Source organism: Camellia sinensis, unplaced genomic scaffold (genome assembly GCF_055761805.1).
Source record: "Camellia sinensis isolate YWXY unplaced genomic scaffold, ASM5576180v1 Unanchor10, whole genome shotgun sequence".
NCBI classification, from domain to species: domain Eukaryota; kingdom Viridiplantae; phylum Streptophyta; class Magnoliopsida; order Ericales; family Theaceae; genus Camellia; species Camellia sinensis.
The window spans coordinates 3,154,854-3,174,657 of NW_028128988.1; the positions used below are offsets into that span (position 1 = coordinate 3,154,854).

The following is a 19,804-nucleotide window of genomic DNA, read 5'->3' on the forward strand; positions in this document are numbered from 1 at the left end:
AAGGACGGCAAGTTTGATCTCGGACAGAGGGGCACAAATGAACGAACAGTGTAGGTTCCATCACCTCAAAATGTCGAGGTAATAGAACCTAGGGGGCAGTTGTGGGGATATATTTTCTGAGTACCAACATGTGGCAAGGTGACGCCGACGTGTCAGCCGAGGTGCCACGTGTCTTGGTCGTTGTGCCGAGGTCATCTCGGCTAGGCCGAGGTTGCCTCCGAAGATATCGGAATCCGAGATAAGCAGATAAGGGACAAGAGTCCTAGAATGAAAAGGGAACTCAACTTGGATATGGATAAGAGTCCTAGATTGGGAGAAGACTTCAGTTTGGGTAAAGATAAGACTCTTAGAGAGTTTATCCTAATCCCACTGGGAGTCCCAGATTAGCAGTAATTCTAAGTCCATTAGGGCCAGGCTCCTATTGGGACTAGGATTGTATTGGCTATAAAAGAGAGGCACCCCCATGGGTCTAAGGTATGCTTTTGATACTCAAGCTTGTGAGTTTAGTACTTGATTTATCTTTGAGAGATATACTGACTTGATCGTCGGAGTGCCCCCGGGTGGTCGAAACCACCGCGGGATTCTTATATTTCTGTTGCAGGTCAGTCAAGTGCCATCTATTCTGCCAGTACTCTCCAGCTGGTTACTAAGCGGGCAGTGTGGTTGGAAAATCACCCACACAAAAACAATTAATAGAATCATATTTATTTAAAAATATAATAATTAAATAAAATAATTAACTTGTATAAAAATAAAAATATTTATATAAAAAAATTTTTGCCGTGTCTCCAGCCGTGTCCGTGTCTCCATTTTTTTAAAATTGCTGTGTCCTGTGTCCGTGTCTGTATGCGTGTCTGTATCCGTGTCCGTGCTTCATAGATCTTATTTGCTCAGTGGCTGAATTCATATTTCTTGTTTTCTGTGGCAAAAAGATAGATCTGGCACACTTTACCAGAAACCGTAAATCCATCCAATTTCACCCATTTAAACTCTCGTCAAAATATATAAATAAACAAGCTATGAATGAGTTGTATACCTGTTGGGTTGATCTGGTTAATTTGTCAGGTTAATTGGTTGATTAGATTAATCTTCCATACCTGTGTACCAAATTCAACCCAACTCACTTAATCCCGTTTATTAAATGGTCAGGTTTTTTACAATAATGTTTGGGAACTCTAATTTGAGAGTTCTAAGGCTCCGTTTGTTTTCAGAGTTAGAATGGAAGAGATTCATAGTGAGGGAATTAGTAGTGAGGAGATTGTTGGTGTGGGGATTGATAGTGAGAAGATTAAGTAAAATTGTGTTTGTTTTGATGATAGTTGGTAGTGTAGGAATTGTTAAATTATTTTTATATAAAATAAATATAAAATAATAAAACAAATAAAAAAAATACAAAAACATTAAGCATTAATGTTAAAAAAAATGCCCAACATGTAAAAAATAATAAATAAATAAATAAAAAATTTCCAAAAAAAAAATAAAACAAATAAAACAATGATTTTTACTTAACAAAAAATACAAAAAATTAAACATTAATGTTCAAAAAAAAATGCCCAACATGTAAAAAATAAAAAATTTCTAATCCGGCTGACTATTTTTCTAATACCACCTCCACCTTCACCTCCACTATCCCAATCCCTCTTCCAAGGTCCAACCTAATCCCCTCCATCTCAATCTCTTCCCTAAATCTACAAACAAACACAACACTGAATGGGTCCCACCTCCATCCTAATCTCATCCCTTCCTCTACACCCCAAAACAAATGGGGCCTAATAGAGCTCTAATGATGTGGAGAGTGCCCATGTGATATGGGGGCTCGTACTCCTGTCTCTATCTCTCTCTACTCTCTCTCTCTCTCTCTCTTCTACCTCATTAGAACTCCCATTGGAGTTATTATTTTAGAGTTATGTATCACTATTCGGTTTTTTAAATGCATTATTTGTTTTGACCCATCCAAACCTTTTGCCTCCTACAAAAGGAATACTTGCTTAAGACAATCTGTAACCTCTCTTATCTGGTGGTTGATTTGTTTCACACTGTTCCTTTGCACAGGTGAGGAACCCATTGAACTCTTGGCTGAACCATGTGCTATCAACAGCTTTGACATTGACCGACAGAACCCCTCGGTGATGTGTTTCTTGTTCTCTCTTTCTCCTGTACTTAGTTTTATCTCGGAGATGTACAACAGTTTGATCTTGGGGATAAATTACTTTGCTATGTCATATATCTGTGGAATTGCTAAAAATGACTGATGATTTCAATTCTTGCCATAACAGGATGTGATATGTAGTTTAGAGTGGGAAGCTATTGCCATCTTGATGAGGGCATAATTTCTGAAACTAAGATGAAGAATTCGGTGGTGTAAATAGGATCTGTTCATTATCCTTTCGGCGTATCTTAAAAAGTGAAAGTGATGATTTGCTTGGGGCAAAAAGAAGTAGCACATCATGATTTTGGGAGGATGAACTGGGTAGCTTCAGTGTGTTCTGGTAACCAGCATATGCACCAAAAAATGAAAGGTTTATAGTTATGCTCCCATCTTATCTAGTTGTACAGAATACAGATGGCTTTTTAACGGCACCAGACTGAATCCATGTTGAAAGGCATTGGTAACGAAACACTAAAGCCATGAACCCAAAAAAATTCCCATGAAAACTGTTCAGAGCACTAGTGCATGGCTGAGATTGATTTATTGTATTGTGGGGTTCATGGCTTAGATGAATTTTAACCACACAATGATTGTTTCTGGATAATATTTATGGGTTTGTAGCATAGTTGCGAATGAAATGCAAGCTGCAGTTGCAGCTAACTATGGCTTGGCCCAAGTTAATTGCTTTCAACTACATTAGGAAGGTTTGTATATTTATTTGATGTCATTTTCTTTCAAGTGCCTGTAGACTAGAAATGGGTAATGGGTCAAATTTATTTATTTATTTTACTAAAGACAATTTTTTTATTTTTTTGTCGTCTGTTTGGGTGGAAGTTTTACAATAACTCTTCCTTTAAGAGAAAATCAAGACTCTTTTATCAACAATAATGTTAGATTTACCACACTTTTATATTATATCAAGTTTTAAATTTTGTCAACACGATGTTGGCAATAAGTTTCATAACTAATGTATATTTGTAATGTGATATCATGTATACAAGTCTAATGTACTATTAATAATTAGATTAAGGGCGAATTATATTAACGGTTTGTATAGTTTGGGTCTTATATCATTTTGATTTTTGATTTTTTAATTGTGACATATTTGATTCTGAATTTTGACTCTTGCTCAAAATAAAGATAATTAAAAATACCTTTGCTCACTTTTAAAGGTAAAATCGTCAATTTGATAAAATATAAACTAATTTGACAAAAATAAATGTCAAAAAAATATTTTTAAATTTTAAAAAATTATTTCTACCCTCTAAAAATAAATTATGTAAAATTGATAAATTTTTTAAATATTTATTTATTTTAACTAAATTAATTTTTATTATGTGTTTAGATGATAATTATGTAATGGGTGGTTATTTTTATTTTCATTAAATTAGTTTATATTTTATCAAAAGTCAAATATCGCGACAGTTTTTATATCATTATTAAAATAATCTATTAAATCAAAAAATTTAAAATTACAAAAATTTTATATATTAAATATATGGATTATACATTAAAAGCTTAGTAACCGTCAATTACATGATCATCATTCAAATACATAATAAAAATTAATTTGGTGAAAATAAATAAATAAATGTTTAAAAGATATATCAATTTCACATAATTTTATCTTTGGTGTGTAGAAATTATTTTTAAAAATTCAAACATGGATATTTATTTTTGTTAAATTAGTTTATATTTTATCAAATTGACAACTTTATCCTTAAAATTGAGCAATACTATATTCAATTGTCCTCATTTAGAACAAGATTCAAAATTTAGGGTCAAATGTGTCATAATTGAAAAGTAAAAAACAAAAGTGACACGAGTCTCAAACTATAGAGACTATTAGTGTAATTCGCTCTTAAATTAATATTACATATGATAAATAAGAATGTGGTATCCTTTATTGACATTGTGTATTTGTGTATTTTTTTTTTATTTTTTGATCGGTAAAAATAGTGATTAGTTGTGTGATTAATAAGATCTCCCCTTAGAGGAAACTTGTTAATTTAGATTAAAAATAATAATAATGAAAAGTTGAGTATAATTTAAGTGTTAAGATTTGTTAATTTAAAAAGTGAATGAACACCGTCATAGAAATATCAAAGTATATTAATAATTTCTTCTGGGGGAGTTGCTATTTACACTCCATTTTATTCCAAATGTATATTTTTTTTGGGGTCCGTATTATATAGTTACTATTGTCATTTCACTTTCCATAATAAAGACAATGAAATGAGTATTTTTTGAATAAAGTAGGATGAGAATAGTGACTTTTTTTTTAATATTTTTTTTTTATAACCTAAAGAAAAATACTTTGGAGTTCTAATTCTTAAACTCTAAAGTCACCTCTAATGAGCTGGCAGTGGACTCCACTCACTATGATGTGATATTTTGGCCTTTATTTATTTATTTTTTCTCTTTATCATGTCATTAATGCTTCATTAAAGTACCAAAATTAATACTTTGAATCATTGATATAACTTAAGGGAAATGATTTGTAGCCCTAAAATCCTCACCCTTAATCCCCCTAATTTCCATTTCTGGCAACTGTTTCCTTTTTTTTTTTTTTTTCTTTACTTAATATGGAAATTAGGGGGATTAGGGGGATGTTTTTTAGGGGATGTAGCATGACCCATAACTTAAAATGTCATTGCTGTAACTTCAAATGTGTCATCTGAGGAAAAAAAATCATTACAACGGTGGCACGCTACAGCCCCTCTTCCCTTTGTTAGTTCAGTCACTACAATTAGGGATTAGGTTAATATACATTTATTTTGGTAGTTAACCCACAAAAGTCTTCGTTATGTTTGGGATATAGGTTTGAGTTGGGTTTGGACTATTTTAGTCAAAAATAAATAAAATAGATTTTTTATCCCAATAAGATAAAATGTTACATTCTAATCACGATCATTTTATTTTTTCTTTTACAAAAGTCAAAAAAATCAAAAAACTTATTTCAAACGAGGCTTTTTAACCCTAGGCTAAATTAGCCAAAAAATTAATCCACATCCCAAACGAGGGGGATTCTATTTGAACCCAAAATATATCTCAGCACGCTCAATTTAAATTCATAAATTTTAATTCATATTATATCTTAATATGAATTTACTAATAAGGACAACACATATTGAACCCTAAAATAAAATATATTTTTTTCTCATGGCACACCCTAATCAGTTATTCCTATTTAAATTTCTGTATCTTCGTCATCAAGAGATCAAAGTTTTTTTTTTTTCTTCTTCTTCTTCTTCTTCCCTCCAAAACTTCAATCCACCCTATCAAAACTCATCATCATCATCAACATTATTATTTTTTATTATTTTTTGAAACCCTAAACTCTAGGAGAAAGTTTGAACAAAATCAAATAATGGATGAGAGTAATAATCAAAATAATTTTTTGAAGCAACCCATTAAAAATGAGATAAGTATTCATATAAAGGGATTTCACAATTTTTGTAGAGCACCATCAATTATTTTCTATATATTTTTTTTGACAAAAATTAAAGGGCTTAGTAGTTAGATTAACAGTAACATATTATTGGAGTAGTTCTTACTTTATCATTTAAATAGTACATTATTTGAGAATTACTTTTTCTTATTAGTGCATGATGCTTATGTGCTTATAAGTTTGGTTTTTACTTTTACACGAGCATTCTTGTGAATAATTTATAATGTAAAAGTTTTTTTTTTTGTATTGAAAAGTTTCATAATGCTTATGTAAAAGTTTGGTTTTATCTGTATTTATAAAGCTTATGTGCTTATAAGTTTGGGTTTTTTTTTTTTTTTTTTTTTGTATTTGAGAATTATTTTCTGTATTGAAAAGTTTTTGAAATAATTTAGTTTTTTCAGTTCGTTTATTATTTATTATTTGCGTTTACCTTGAGGGTAATTTGGAAAAAATAATAAGGTGTAATGAATAAAATTTTAAATAATTAAATAGTGTGTACTTAGAAATTAGAAGTATTTAATGATTTTTTAGGTGTAAATAAAATCCCCCCCAAACGAAGGTTAATAAAAAAGTTTGGGCCCCTTCAGTTGAGTTTTTGAATCACTTTTTCAAAATTAACCTAAAACTTATTTGGTTTTCACAACATATATTTCAAAACTCTTTTTAAACCAAGGATGGAACTTCATTATTGGCTTCAAAAGTGTTATTTTGGGCAAAATTTTTAATTTAGACTGGATTTTCAAAAAAAAATTCAAAATATACAACTAAATAGATTTTCAAATTTCGTAATTTTTTTCAAAAAGTTATCTTTCAAAATTAATTTTGAAAATCAAACCAAGCTGATCACTTTTGTTCATTGGGAAAAAATATTATACACAAATTTCTTTCATTGATTTTTTTTTTTTTTTTTTCATTTTTCCAAAAAACGAACTTATAACATAACCACTAAACAAAATTTAGTACATCAGTAAAACTCAAAATTTAAACATAATTCAACACAATTTATTTGCACGTAATCTACTATAAACATAATTTAATATCAATTAGGTTAATTAAAAGAGTTGTACTATATGCACTAATTAGTGTATCAACATTAGTTATGACATTATTATTGACCTCACTTATTATACAAATTACAAATATACTAATTAGTACATATAACATTAGTCTAATTAAAATAATAAAATGACACTCATTAAGTCATGTAGAAAATGCTTGTGTTATTCACCCAAAAAAAAAAAAAGAAAATGCTTGTGTTTTGTAGTTGTCTAGGAATGAGCAAACAATAAATTTTCTCTATTACTGTTATATATGTTTTATAATTAAGAGAGATAAAAAAAATAAAAAAATAAAAAATAAAAAAAAAAGAAAAAGAAAAGAAAAAAAGATAGGAGAGAAAATGTTATGAGTGAAAGCAAATTGTCTCCTATTCAGAGACCGTTTTTTTTTTTTTTTTTTTTGCTGAAGCTAGGTGGGGGTAATTGCCTCAATTAAACTGGGGTTCTCCTAGGGGTGCATATTATCTCAAAATATGTAATTTTATTATAAAATTTTATAATATCAATTATAAAATATGCAATTTCATCACAAATTGATTTAATAAAAAATGTCATAATTAAACTACAAACTTTTACAACATTTACAAAATTGTGGACATTTTTGTGGTGAGAGTACACATTTTGTAGTTGATATTACAAAATTTTATGATAAAATTACACATTTTGTAATAAGATGGATATGGTATGCACCAACAATAACGTTTTCCCTTAAACTAATGATCCTTGTCATTCATTTTTTTAACACAAATATGATTAATTGAATAAGTTAAGATTATTTGATTATTTATTTATTTATTTTGATAATATAGACAAATGGGCATACAAAATGTTGAGATTATCAAAATTGGACCTATGATGGGCCCACAAGCCTGAACAGGCACCCTTCCAGATCTTGATTTCAAGAGAAACCAGACCCTTAGGGCCTGTTTGGTAATGTTCATATTTAGAGATAATTACGAATTAGTCTCATTAAGGAGACTTAAATACCATTAAATCCTATTGATTTTTTATTCAGTGATAAATTTATCAGTCTCTTTTATTTTATGAATAAATTTATAGTGATAAATTTGTCAGTCAGGACTTGTAGGTAAATAAGTCTAGTCAATAGACCCGGCTTGCAAGTGCCTCTTACACTTGCTGTTTTTTGGTTGTTGTTTATATTTACATAATTTTTGAGAATGATAAACAAAATTCATTTGGTTTTTGTTTTCATTTTCAAAAAGTTGCAAACAGTTTAAAAAATTTATTAGATTTTGTAAACACAAAAAAGTTGGTTTTGTTTTCTATTTAATTTTTTTTGACATTTCTTCTTCTTTCTTCCATTCTTTCCGACTACCATCCATTACTCTTCTATCCCGATCTACCCCATTCTCGTCTCAATTGTTTTTAATATAATAAAATTAAAATATTAAAATATTATACTTAATGTTCATCTTTACTCATTTATTTATCATATTCCATATTTTAACTCATTAATTATAAATTATTATCTATAATATACTATATTACCTTTAATTATTATTACTTTTTTAAAACTACAAAATTAACCTATCCCTGCCCCTGATATGATATGGGGTAGAGGTGGAGGATGACAAATGCGTTCCAAATTTGTCTCATTGGCATTCATTCTTATCGCCATCGGCTACATTCACAACAATGACATCATCTATCAACTACCTTCGGCACTACTACAATAATAATTAAAGATTACACAAGAGAAATTAAAAAAACTCACTTTTATTAAAAGTGTAATTAAAAAAATTAAAATGGTATTTTAATTACATTTAATTTAATTAAGTAAAACAATATTTATTTTTAATCTCAAATTCCAAACATGTGTGATTATATATACTTGGATAAAGTACACTGACCTCCCCTGAGGTTTATGCTAAATATAGCAATCTCCTCTATAGTTTCAATAATTACAGTAATCTCCCTTTCTTTACCTGACATTCTCCAGATTCCCCCTTCTGTCAAATTGGAACAAACGGTGTTACTTTTTCTATAGTAAATGACCTTATTACCCTTCCATTTAAAATATTAAAAAATATTTTTGGATTGAAGGATAGGTTTGGAAGAAACAAACAGCGTTTGGAATAGTATTTTTGAATTTATTTTTTTTAAATATTAAAAAATGTTTAAGAATTTTTTTTTATTTTAAATATATAATTTTTATTTAAATATTTTAAAATTTTTTATTTTAAATATTTTATTTTATTTTGTAAATGTTTTAATTTTTTTTTTTAATTTTAATATTTTAAACTCAAAACACATTTCCACAATCATATCGTAACCAAACACATAACTCAAAACTCAATTAAAAAATTATTTTCAAATCTCATAACCAAACACATAACTCGACACTCCACACTACTTTCAAAACTCTACACTCAAATTGTAAATAAACATATAACAAAAAAATTAAAATATTTAAAAATAAAATAAAATATTTATAATAAAAATTATATATTTAAAATTAAATTTTTTTTAATATTTAGAAAATATATTTAAAATATTAAAAAAATACAACATATAAATGTATGAAATATAACGTACATTAAAAATAAATAAATAAATATTTAAAATATAAAATATTTATCCTAAAAACATAAATTCGAAAAATTTCAAAACTTATAACCACACAATTTTTTTTTTCAAAACTCATAATACAAAATAAGACTCCACATTCAAATCATGATTCTAAAAATAATTTTAAAAAATAAAATAAAATATTTTTTTAAACAAATTTTCTTTTAAAATAGAGTTTTGGAAAAAGTTTGGTTTTGAGTTTTGAAAAGAGTTTTGAATTGAGTTTTAAGTTTGTGTTTGGTTATGAGTTTTGAAAATAATTTTTGAATTGCGTTTTGAATAAAAACATGTTTCGAAAAAAGATTTTTTTTTAGAAACACGTTTAGTACTCTTTTAGAATCACAATTCCAATTAAAAATTTTCATTTTTTTTTTCAAAACTCATAGAGTCTTAACCAAATATACAACACAAAACTCAGTACAAAAATTATTTTCAAAACTTATAACCAAACACAAACTTATGTTAAATATATTTTTTAAATATTAAAATTTTTATTTTTATTTTAAATATATAGTTTTATTTTAAATATATTATTTTATTTTATAAATATATTTTTAAATATTTTATTTTTTTTGTTATGTGTTTGGTTATGACTTGAGTGTAGAGTTTTGAAAATAGTGTGGAGTTTCGAGTTATGTGTTTGGTTATGAGGTTTGAAAATAATTTTTAAAATGAGTTTTGAGTTATGTATTTGATTATGATTTGAGTGTGAAGTTATGCTTTGAGTTTAAAACATTAAAATTTTAAAAAATTAAAATATTTACAAAATAAAATAAAATATTTAAATAAAAATTATATATTTAAAATAAAAAATTATTTTTTTAAAACATTTTTAATATTTTAAAAAATAAATCTAAAAATACTGTTCCAAACACTGTTTATTTCTTTCAAACTTGTCCTCCAATTCAAAAATATTTTTTAATATTTTAAAAGAAAAGACAATAAGGTAACTATGTAAAAAAAATAGGAAAATGTTTGAGGGCCCTAATTTCTGTGGCTCAAATGGCTCAAATTTGCCAAAACGACGTCGTTTTGGCAATTTTAATGTTGTTTTGTACTCAAAACGACGTCGTTTTAGCAAATTCGGGCCATTTGAGCCACAAAAATTAGGGCCCTCTATCATTGTTGAAAAAAATAATAATAATACCATTTGTTCCAATTTAACAGAAAAAAAATCTAAAAAATATCAAGTAAAATAGAAAAAATTATTATAATTATTAAAATTACAGAAAAACTCTATGTATTTGATCGTAGTTTACGGCAGCGGTCGGCGGCGGCGGACGGAGGAGGCGGCGGCGAAGCAGTTATCGTTGCCGGTAACGTCCCGGTGAGCGGTGAAACTTGAAGAAGTCTTTGATTATGAAGAAAGCACAAGAAAGCAGCAAGACCAAGCACACCTCCATCCCGAATTCTGTGAGGTTTCTTTCCTCTTGTTTGAAGATTGTCTCTTCTAACGTTCGCTCCGCCGGAGTCTCCGTCGCCGGCTCTATCTCCGGCGCTCCCGACGACCTCCACAACTCTATTTCTGTAAAATTTTGTCCATCTATACAAATCCTGTATCTGATTCTATGAATTAGTTTTTATATATTTTTGAACTTTTTATTAACACCAGCTCTTCAATAAATATTTTTAACACCTTTTTTTTCACCTAACAGATTACCATTATCCCCTAAGTGGGACTCACTTGAACTCATGAGTATTTGATTCTTGCATTTCTTATTCCCAACTTTTTCAGAATTCAAATTCCAAGTACTTGCAATTCAATTCATTAAAAACCTTGTTCGACGTCGAAATAATTAATATATATATATATATATATATATATATATATATATATATATATATATATATATATATATTAAATTCTGTTTGTAGTTGTGTTTTTAATTTTGATGTTATCATTGTTTGATTGCGTGGTTTTAGTTGATAGTAGTTGGAGTAAGTCATTTAGTTGGATTTGCAGCTTTTAGCAAAATTTCCTTTCTTTCTATTTCGGGTGATTCAGCTTTATCTAGACATTTCCGTAACCAAACAGGCCAGGCTGATTGGTTGAGTGAGGGTTTCTTTCTTTTGTTAGCAAAGAGAGGGTTTCTCAAAGTTACCAATTGCAATTTTGTCATAATTATTCTTAAAGCTCTCCTATTGGAGAGAAGAATTGGGAGGAAAAAGGGGGAAGAGATCATGGTTTTTAACATAGATGAATTGGCTATATTTATGCTAATCTCTTGTAAATTCCTCCAAATCGAAGAGATTTTTTTTTAATCTGTATCATCAATTAGTTGGCTATATTTATGGACTGTTTTAGGGTTATTTATCTGTAGGATTGGAAGACTGAAAGATACAAGGAAATTATCAAATCTGGAACTGTAAGTAGGAATTTATTTATTCTTCATTTATGATTACTTGTTAGTTCATCTATGTGGGTGATTATTCTGGATGAATGATTTCAAGAAAATGGATTTGTGTTGTTAATGGCAAGTGGAGCCCAGACCTGGAGTTTTGAGATTGATAGATGAGGCTAAGGCTGCTGTAAGTTAGACATTTTACCTTATAAATGCAATCATCACTTTGTCATGGCTCTTAAGTTTTTCATTGTAATTGCATCTGTTATCCACAGTTAATCAGGTAAGACTACTTTTCTTTCCAATTTTAGTCAATTTCCACGTTCCCTTTCTTACATGAAGAATCATATTTGAATTAACCTTTTTGGCTGACGATTATACAGTAAAAAATTAGCAGTCTGCTCTGCTGCAACTAAAAAAGTTCTTTTTCAATCCTGAAACTTTTTTTCAAATTGCTCAAAATCCATCTCCAACCCTTTCATAAAATGCTTATCAAATCAAGGGAAAGACACTTTTCATCAAATTGAGTGAAGCATTGCCCAATTTCATCAACAACATGAGCACTATGCAAGCGAAGTTCTCCAGAACAAGGTGCTTTGGCTTATGCTCCCATTTAGGTATTATTCTCCTGAACCAGGTGCTAGTGGCAGAAATAAGGTCAAGAGACATGTGCATATATTTAGTTCTTATAAGAAGGTAAAGCTCTTACAACAAGTGAATAAACATATATCAAGGTAGGCTGATGTACGCCATAACTCATGACAACGCTAAATTTGGCAGGTTTATGATTTGTTTGACTAGAGTGTGTACATATGTTTCAATGTAGGGTATTGTATTTGAGTTTTTTTATTTTCTGAAATGTTTAGTTCATATAAGAAGGTAAAGTTCTTGTAAGTGAATAAACATGTATCAAGGTAGGCTGATGTACACCATAAATTGAGTATTTACATATATTTTTAATGTGACATGTGACTTGAGCTTTTAATTTTCTGAAAGTCGAGCGTTCAGGCTTCATTAGTTCTAGGTGCTTTAACTTTCTAATAATTTCATCTCATTATGCGAGTGTATAATCTAGGTGTCTATATTTATATGCATGTAGGTTAGTGTCATTGCCTTTTTAATTTCGGGCAGCAATATATATAACCCTTCATAGTTCATGGGGATGCTCTGAAGTTATAGATTCTTTAGCTAAAGCTTATTTGTGGTTCTCATTTTTCTGCTTCTTTTTTATTTCAGTAATTTCTGTTTGTCATGTGTTCTGGTTTTTGAAACTAACTTCTGCAGCTTGTTGGGTCGTGCGCTGCTATCTGTTACATGGCAATTTGGGTTGGATACACAGACGTGCACTTAATCTTTGGTGTTTCTAAGACTTTAGAGCATGTGCAGCTCAGCAGGGAGAGCTGAATAATCAGTTGAAGCAGTAGCTCTGGAAGATCTAGGTATGCTATTCCAGTCTGTATCTCTCTACCAACGATAGGAATTGCCACTTCTTTTGTAACTGTCTTTAGACACTCAGTATGATAGTTTTATCTGTTTCTCATTCTTTAGATGTTCTAGCCAGTTCTTATTCAAGCTTTGAAACTTGATGTTGTTGATGAATATTTTTTTAGATTGTGAATGCTTCATTCATTGGCCCACCTAGTGCTCATGTTATAGGGCTGTAAACAAGCAAAGTTCTTATGGTCATTTGCTTTGTTGTCATCCATGAACTTGTTCAAGTGCTCATTAATGACATCATTTTTTGTTCTACAGAAGAAACAAAATTCCAAGAAGGAAATTGAATAGCTTGAGTTGAAGTCTTTTTTTTACAAGCGTCAGTTCGCCAAGAGCATTCACTAGCATACCTAATAAACCAGGTATCCCATGGCTTAAATGCACTAACCAACAATTAACTGCATGCATGGAAGCTGCCTATAATTATAATATATCTTTGCATTATTGGCCAAGCAAGTTAACTCAAATCTTGTTGATCTTTGATCCATTTTGCTTTGTTGTCCCTTCTTTTAGGTCTCCAATTAGAGGTGGCTTTTTGAATGCAAATATAGTTTATTAGAAGACCTCTACAAAGTGCTTGCCTACTACTAGATGTTTGTGACTTTGTGTAGCTGTGTATATATATACACATAAATTTTCCTATGTATATGGTGATCTCACGTGCTCTTTCTTCATGTTGATTCCTTTTCATTTTTTATTTAAATGTAGTGCCTCTGTTCAGCTTCTTGCTTAATCATAATGTTTTAGAGATTGTTTACACTAATCATAGTATATTTGTTTTTTTCTTTTTAGAGAGGAGGTAATAATTGTAACACAACACTCTGAAAATGGCAAACATAGCTGGGTCTTAGGTCAAAGTTACAAGTAACTTCTGAATTGAAATCTCATCCCCACTATGATTCATTCCTTCCTCTATGATTTATTCCTTCATATATAGCACCATGTTCTGAGATTAATGAACCACCTTTTCATCTTCTGAAGTTCATGATCCTTTCATATTGTCAAGCATAAGATTTTTATTTTTAGCTGCTCCGTTACTTCAATTGGTATTGATTTTTAATAACCTTGGTTTTTGTTCTATTTATTATTTATCTAATGGAAATGGTTAAGTTTTATCATCAACTTAAGCACTAACTAGGGACAAAATCATCTCTTATTGCCAGCTGAAGCAATGAAATTTTAGTATATTGAAGTTGAGGCTTTTGTGTTATTTTGGGATTGGCCAAGCACTACGTTAGTGCTCTTTCATCCTTAACCCGAACCCTAATTCATATATGAATTACCCTTTCTCCATTTTTTATATTATGGACTATGAAGTACGGGTACGAGTACTAGTACTGATACAATACGAGTACATCTATATGGCAAAATCCAAAAAAAAACAGTAGGGTGCGGGTGCGGGTGCGGGTGCGGATGCGGGTACGGCTTGGTACGCTTGTAAAAAAATATTTATTTTTAATTTAGAGCAATGTAAAAATTAATTAAATGGTTTAATTTATTAAGATCCATCTTATAATTAACATTTAATGCCAAAAGTAAAGGTATAAATCAAAATTAAATGTCAATATATTAAATAACTTACAAACCATAGTTTAATTTTAAAATCATGTTGAGTATAAAACTAAAATTAAAGAAGAAATTTAGTGAAAGGAGTTTTATCTCTGTAGTAAAAGAAAATATTGTTTCAACTGAGGTACGGTACGGCTTGGGTCAGTGGTGTAGCTAGGAATTTGGTGAATAGGGGGCACAAATTAATGATAACATTAATTATTATTTTTTTTCATAATAAACAACAATGAGATATTACGAAACTTAAATATTAAAAGTTACATTTGGATAAATGTGAATTTTAAATTAAACAATTTTTAGATTAAATTTTATACAAATATTGGGAAGTAGCTATTTTGTAGGTGGATTGGAAAATTAAAAAAGAAGCTAAGTTGAGATAGAAGATATATTTTAGTAGAGAAATTCTATAAAACATACTGCAAAAAAAGTGTCTGACATATGTCGCAATTATGATCTTTGTGGTCTTTAATTATAACATATTTTAGTGTTAGATATAATTTAGTTATAACTTCTTGTGGTTGTTATTTTGGTTATGACTATATATCAAGTAATAGTTAGTTATGACTCATTATGATATTAATTATGGTCTATTGTAATTTTTTTTTTATTTTTTTTATTTTTTATAATTGAAGATGTGTTGCTTGATTATAATTTATATAGTGGTCATTTTAATTATGAATGGAAAGAAACACATGAAGGATAAACTACACATGGAGGAAAAATTTCACATGTCAAATGTAACTAATAATTCAATAAATTTTATATCTTTATTGAAATTAATTATGTTTGTATGTCAATAATGATAGACATCATCATTATATTGAAATTTTCATAGATAATAATATGATTTATTATATTATCTTGATTTTCAATCAAAATAACTATTATTATTCTCATAATTTTAAAAATGCCATTGACATTTCACTTTAAATAATATTTTTGTAAATTTTTTTTATTTAAAATATTTTTTTTATGTGAAAAAAAAAAATTCCCAAAACCCAGGGGGAACGTGACCCCCTGGGCCCTACATAGCTATGCCCCTGGCTTGGGTATATAATAAGTATGTCTGGGTATGTCAAAAATTATAAAAAAAAATTGGGTACGTGTTTTGTGTACCGATACGTATGTAGAAGTACTATACGCCGGTAGGTACGCGGTATAGATACGGTATGTTTTTCGAAATACCGATGTTTCAATGGATTATGGAGTTTGAATTATTTCGTTGGCCCCAACTCCAAGGGCTGTTCTCCAGAGAGACTCTAAATCGTGTTACATCTTGATTAAGAGAGTAATGTGATTCTGTGATACCCTTTTTACTGGAAAATGCTTGACATGTCGACAAAACACGAGGTATCCCTCTTTTGTATCGTGTATTACTCAGCTTTCTCTCCATTTTAATCTGTTCTTCTTGGTTCTTAGACCACTTTGTCAAGAATTTTATATTTTGCCTTACCTACCTAGTTGATGTTACCCGGATGATGTTACCTCTGCATTTAATTTCAACTCTAGTTGATTAATTCAAACTCTAATAAATCCTATAAACTTTTTAGATTTTTTTTTTCTTCTAATTTTGTTTTCTTTAATTTTGAACAAATTAGTAAGTTTATTTCTATGCTTCTAGCGACTTTTGAACTAATTTGTGTTTTCATTATTCAGGTTAGAAATTGCTTGGAGAGATGGAAAATATGGTCAAAGAAGATTGAATATTCAAGAACTTTTGAGTTTTCCTTACGTTTTTTTATTTTTTAATGAGATTTTTATTGTGTAATCACAGTAAAAAAAAACCTTTTATTCCTTAATTTTCATTGTATATATTTTTCCAAAATTCGAGTTTTGTTTATGAAATATATGAAGGAGGTTATTAGTTATTCATATGTGGTCAATGTTGTGATTCAAAGGAAATTTTTGTACAAATAATATTGATTATATTTTAGATATTAGTTCTGTTTAGATTTTAATTACAATTTATACGTTGTAATTAGTAGTCATATTTTGTGGTTGAATCTTTTTTTTTTTTATCACTTGCACTAATTGTGATGACAAATATATATAATTGTGATCTTATTTCATTATTAATCATGAATTATTTAAATTTAATCTCAAGTTTAATTGATTATTAGTCACACTTAAAATCTATGATCTAAATATTTATTATCACGATCAAAACATGTGATGAAATTGCTTTTTAATGACAGTAAAAAAGTGTGATAAAAAATAATTCTTAACAATCACGCTCTCAAGTATCACTCTTTGACAAAATAAAAAATTCGTGATTAAATAACGTACATCATACCTAAAATCTGTGATCTATTTATGATTTTGTAGTAGTGCAATCACAACACCCCCTCAACCACTAATTACCTTCCATCGCCACAAACTAGGCGATAACGATCTTTGACCACTATTTTTTATTGAAAACCACTTCAGTTATAGCTTTAGGTAGCTGACCGGTCATCATCTCCAACCACGTCTTGTGGTCAATAACAATTTCTAGCCATTACCTCTCGTTGCCAACAACTACCTCTATCCACCATCTCTAACCGTCGACAATCACCTCTCGTAGCCTCTATTTTCACTTGTTTCCAAAATAAAATTTTAAAATATTTATATACCAAACATATTTTTTATTTTTGTTTTTACTGAAAATAAACATAAACATATTTATTGTCTCTTGTAAAAAAAACAATAAACGATAAAATTTGCCAAACGACAACTTAATTGTAAACTGTTTTCTGCGAGTGAACTTTATAGATTAATGAGTTAAGTTTGGCAAGAGCTATTATATCACAAAACATTCATTGGAATTTTCTATTTATTTTTGGTTGACTCACAAGTTGGGGAGCATAAAGAATGAAAACATACATGACAAATTGCACTTATGAGAGAGGAAGGAAAATGTTGAAAGATGGGTAGAACGACGACAATAATTGTCCATTTATAAATTTTTATAATTTTAAAAATATTTGCAAAACATGAAAGATAAGAAAAATCAAATATATCAAGTTTTGTATGGATACGAAAGCTAAACAAATTCGAACCCCTTTTACAAATTTTCTAGAGCTGGTAAGCTTGATTCGAACTCGCCAATCTGCCTATATGTTGACCTGAACCTGTCAATCTGCCTACAATTTTAGGGGTTTATACCCTATTATGATATATTAGAGAGAGAGAAGAGAAATTCTGTATTGAATAGTATGAATAATGAATGAGTACAAGCTTTTTAGATGGTATGAAACAGCAACCAAACAAAACGAATTATATACAACCCACTGCATCTCTCTCTAACTTTTTTTAACAAAAATTTATTTTTTATTTTTTAATCTGGTTTGCCTCTATTTATTTGGATATAATGTGCTTGGCAACAAAATTCTTTGAACAATATTTCTCTCTCCCTCTAAGTTTGATTTTTAAATAGTCTTTTTCAACTACTTCTAGCTCTATTTGCGTGCATCTATATATACTAAGAATGTGAGCCCACCTGATAGGTGTGTTTAAAATATAAATTTTAATTTTAAATTTAAAACATATTTTTTATGTTATTTAAGTGGTGAAAAGTGTTCTTTATTATGTCAATCAATGGTCATTGGTTGAGGTCTTGTGGCCCCTTGTGTAACTATAATTTTTTTTCCCCCTTTTGAATAGAGAAATGACACTTGACGAAAGAAGATAAGGCTACTTGGCCACTTGGCACTAGAAATTTTTTTTTTTTTTTTTTTTCTTTTGAATAGAGAAATTGACACTTAACGCAAGAAGATAAGGCCATTTGGCACTATAATTTTTTTTCCTTTTGAAGAGAGAAATTGACACTTGACTTAAGAAGAGAAAGATAAGGCCACTTAGCACTATAATTTTTTTCCGTTTTGAATAGAGAAATTGACACTTGACGCAAGAAGAGAAATCCACTTGGTATGGTAAAAGGAGAGAAAGAGGTTCATAAAATCAAATGAATTGTTCACTTTTAATAATAGTATAAATAGAAGTGTAGAAGATATACATATCTATCTATCTATACTATTATTAAGTGAATGCTAGATTTGGTGTCCAAGCCTTCTCCTCATGCCATGTGGCATATTTTTTTATCCTAAAAACAAAAATTACATAAAGTGTTGAAAGAGGTTTGAACCCAAGACCTTCGATTTCATTAAGAAGTCTCACATCACTTGGGCAACATATACATATTAGAATATTAATTTCTAAATTATTTGTTTTTATTCTTACTTATTCAAATTGTATACGTTAACACGTGTACCACCCGCTAGCCTATACATATGGAAACACAATATAGGTGGTGGGCCCATAAAGGTTCTGATTGAGTAGAAGTATCTTGATTGAGTAGACTTTTCCTAATTTCACACTCAGTCTTAGAGATCCACACATATTAGATGCATTAACTTTAAATATTCAATTAAATGGTTCATTTACTAACATGAAAGAAAAAACTCATAATATTGCTTTAATTTACCGTGTCCATTATAAATGTATTAAAACCAATTTAAATGTTCAAGCTTTACATAAAAGTCCTAAGGACAAAACATTACTGATTCAAACTAGTAACAATGATACTAATATAAATATTCCTCAAATGATAGAATGGAAAGATATTACTCTCCCTGATCAATGGATTACGGTTAATGAAAATTACAAACATAATCAACAACAATCCACTAGTCAAGATATCCAAGATATTCAACAATTTACTGACGGTTCAGTCCGTATTAAATTTAATCGTAATCAATCTTCTAGACATAGTACTTCTAGTATACCTACTGATCTTGAAACTGAAGATGAAATATTTAATACTCCTTTATTCCGAAAAAATAGTCAAATTAATCTTGGTCCACCCTCCCATAGTAAATTAAAAGGCATTGATAACTCTACTACCTCTCAAATTAGTAAACCTGTTTATTCTACTCATACACATTTCCATGAAGAAGATAGTGAATCAAATAATTCTCCCACTCAAACTGATATCGAAGTAATACCTCCAATCAATCCTCAATTAATGACAATTAGTAAATCTTTTGCTCCTGATCTTGATAAATTACATGTCGAATTTAAATCTAAAGAAAATAGGACTAAAAGACATGCTTATTGTGCTAAATATGATTCTACTCAACAATCTAAACTTACTAGAAAATGGTATGATTTTATG

The 19,804-nt window shown here is 29.2% G+C and overlaps 1 protein-coding gene across 3 annotated transcripts in view; it reads left to right on the plus strand.

The window, feature by feature from the left end:
* Window positions 1–16,522, plus strand: part of LOC114265706 (uncharacterized) — a 137,051-nt gene extending 120,529 nt beyond the window's left edge. Inside the window, exons 1-5 of one of the 3 annotated variants that reach the window (XR_014357708.1) lie at window positions 10,496–10,774; window positions 11,569–11,613; window positions 12,874–13,028; window positions 13,342–13,445; window positions 16,309–16,522. Coding sequence is in view for 1 of the 3 variants with exons in the window: in XM_082911241.1 (XP_082767367.1) it covers window positions 10,607–10,774; window positions 11,569–11,613; window positions 12,874–12,993 (333 nt within the window). In the remaining 2 variants the exon portion in view is untranslated. Of the gene's footprint in view, window positions 10,775–11,568; window positions 11,614–12,873; window positions 13,030–13,341; window positions 13,446–13,875; window positions 14,060–16,308 lie in introns of those variants that run through there. The other 2 variants (XR_014357707.1, XM_082911241.1) reach the window with 2 other exon arrangements.
* Window positions 16,523–19,804: the final 3,282 nt, after the last annotated feature.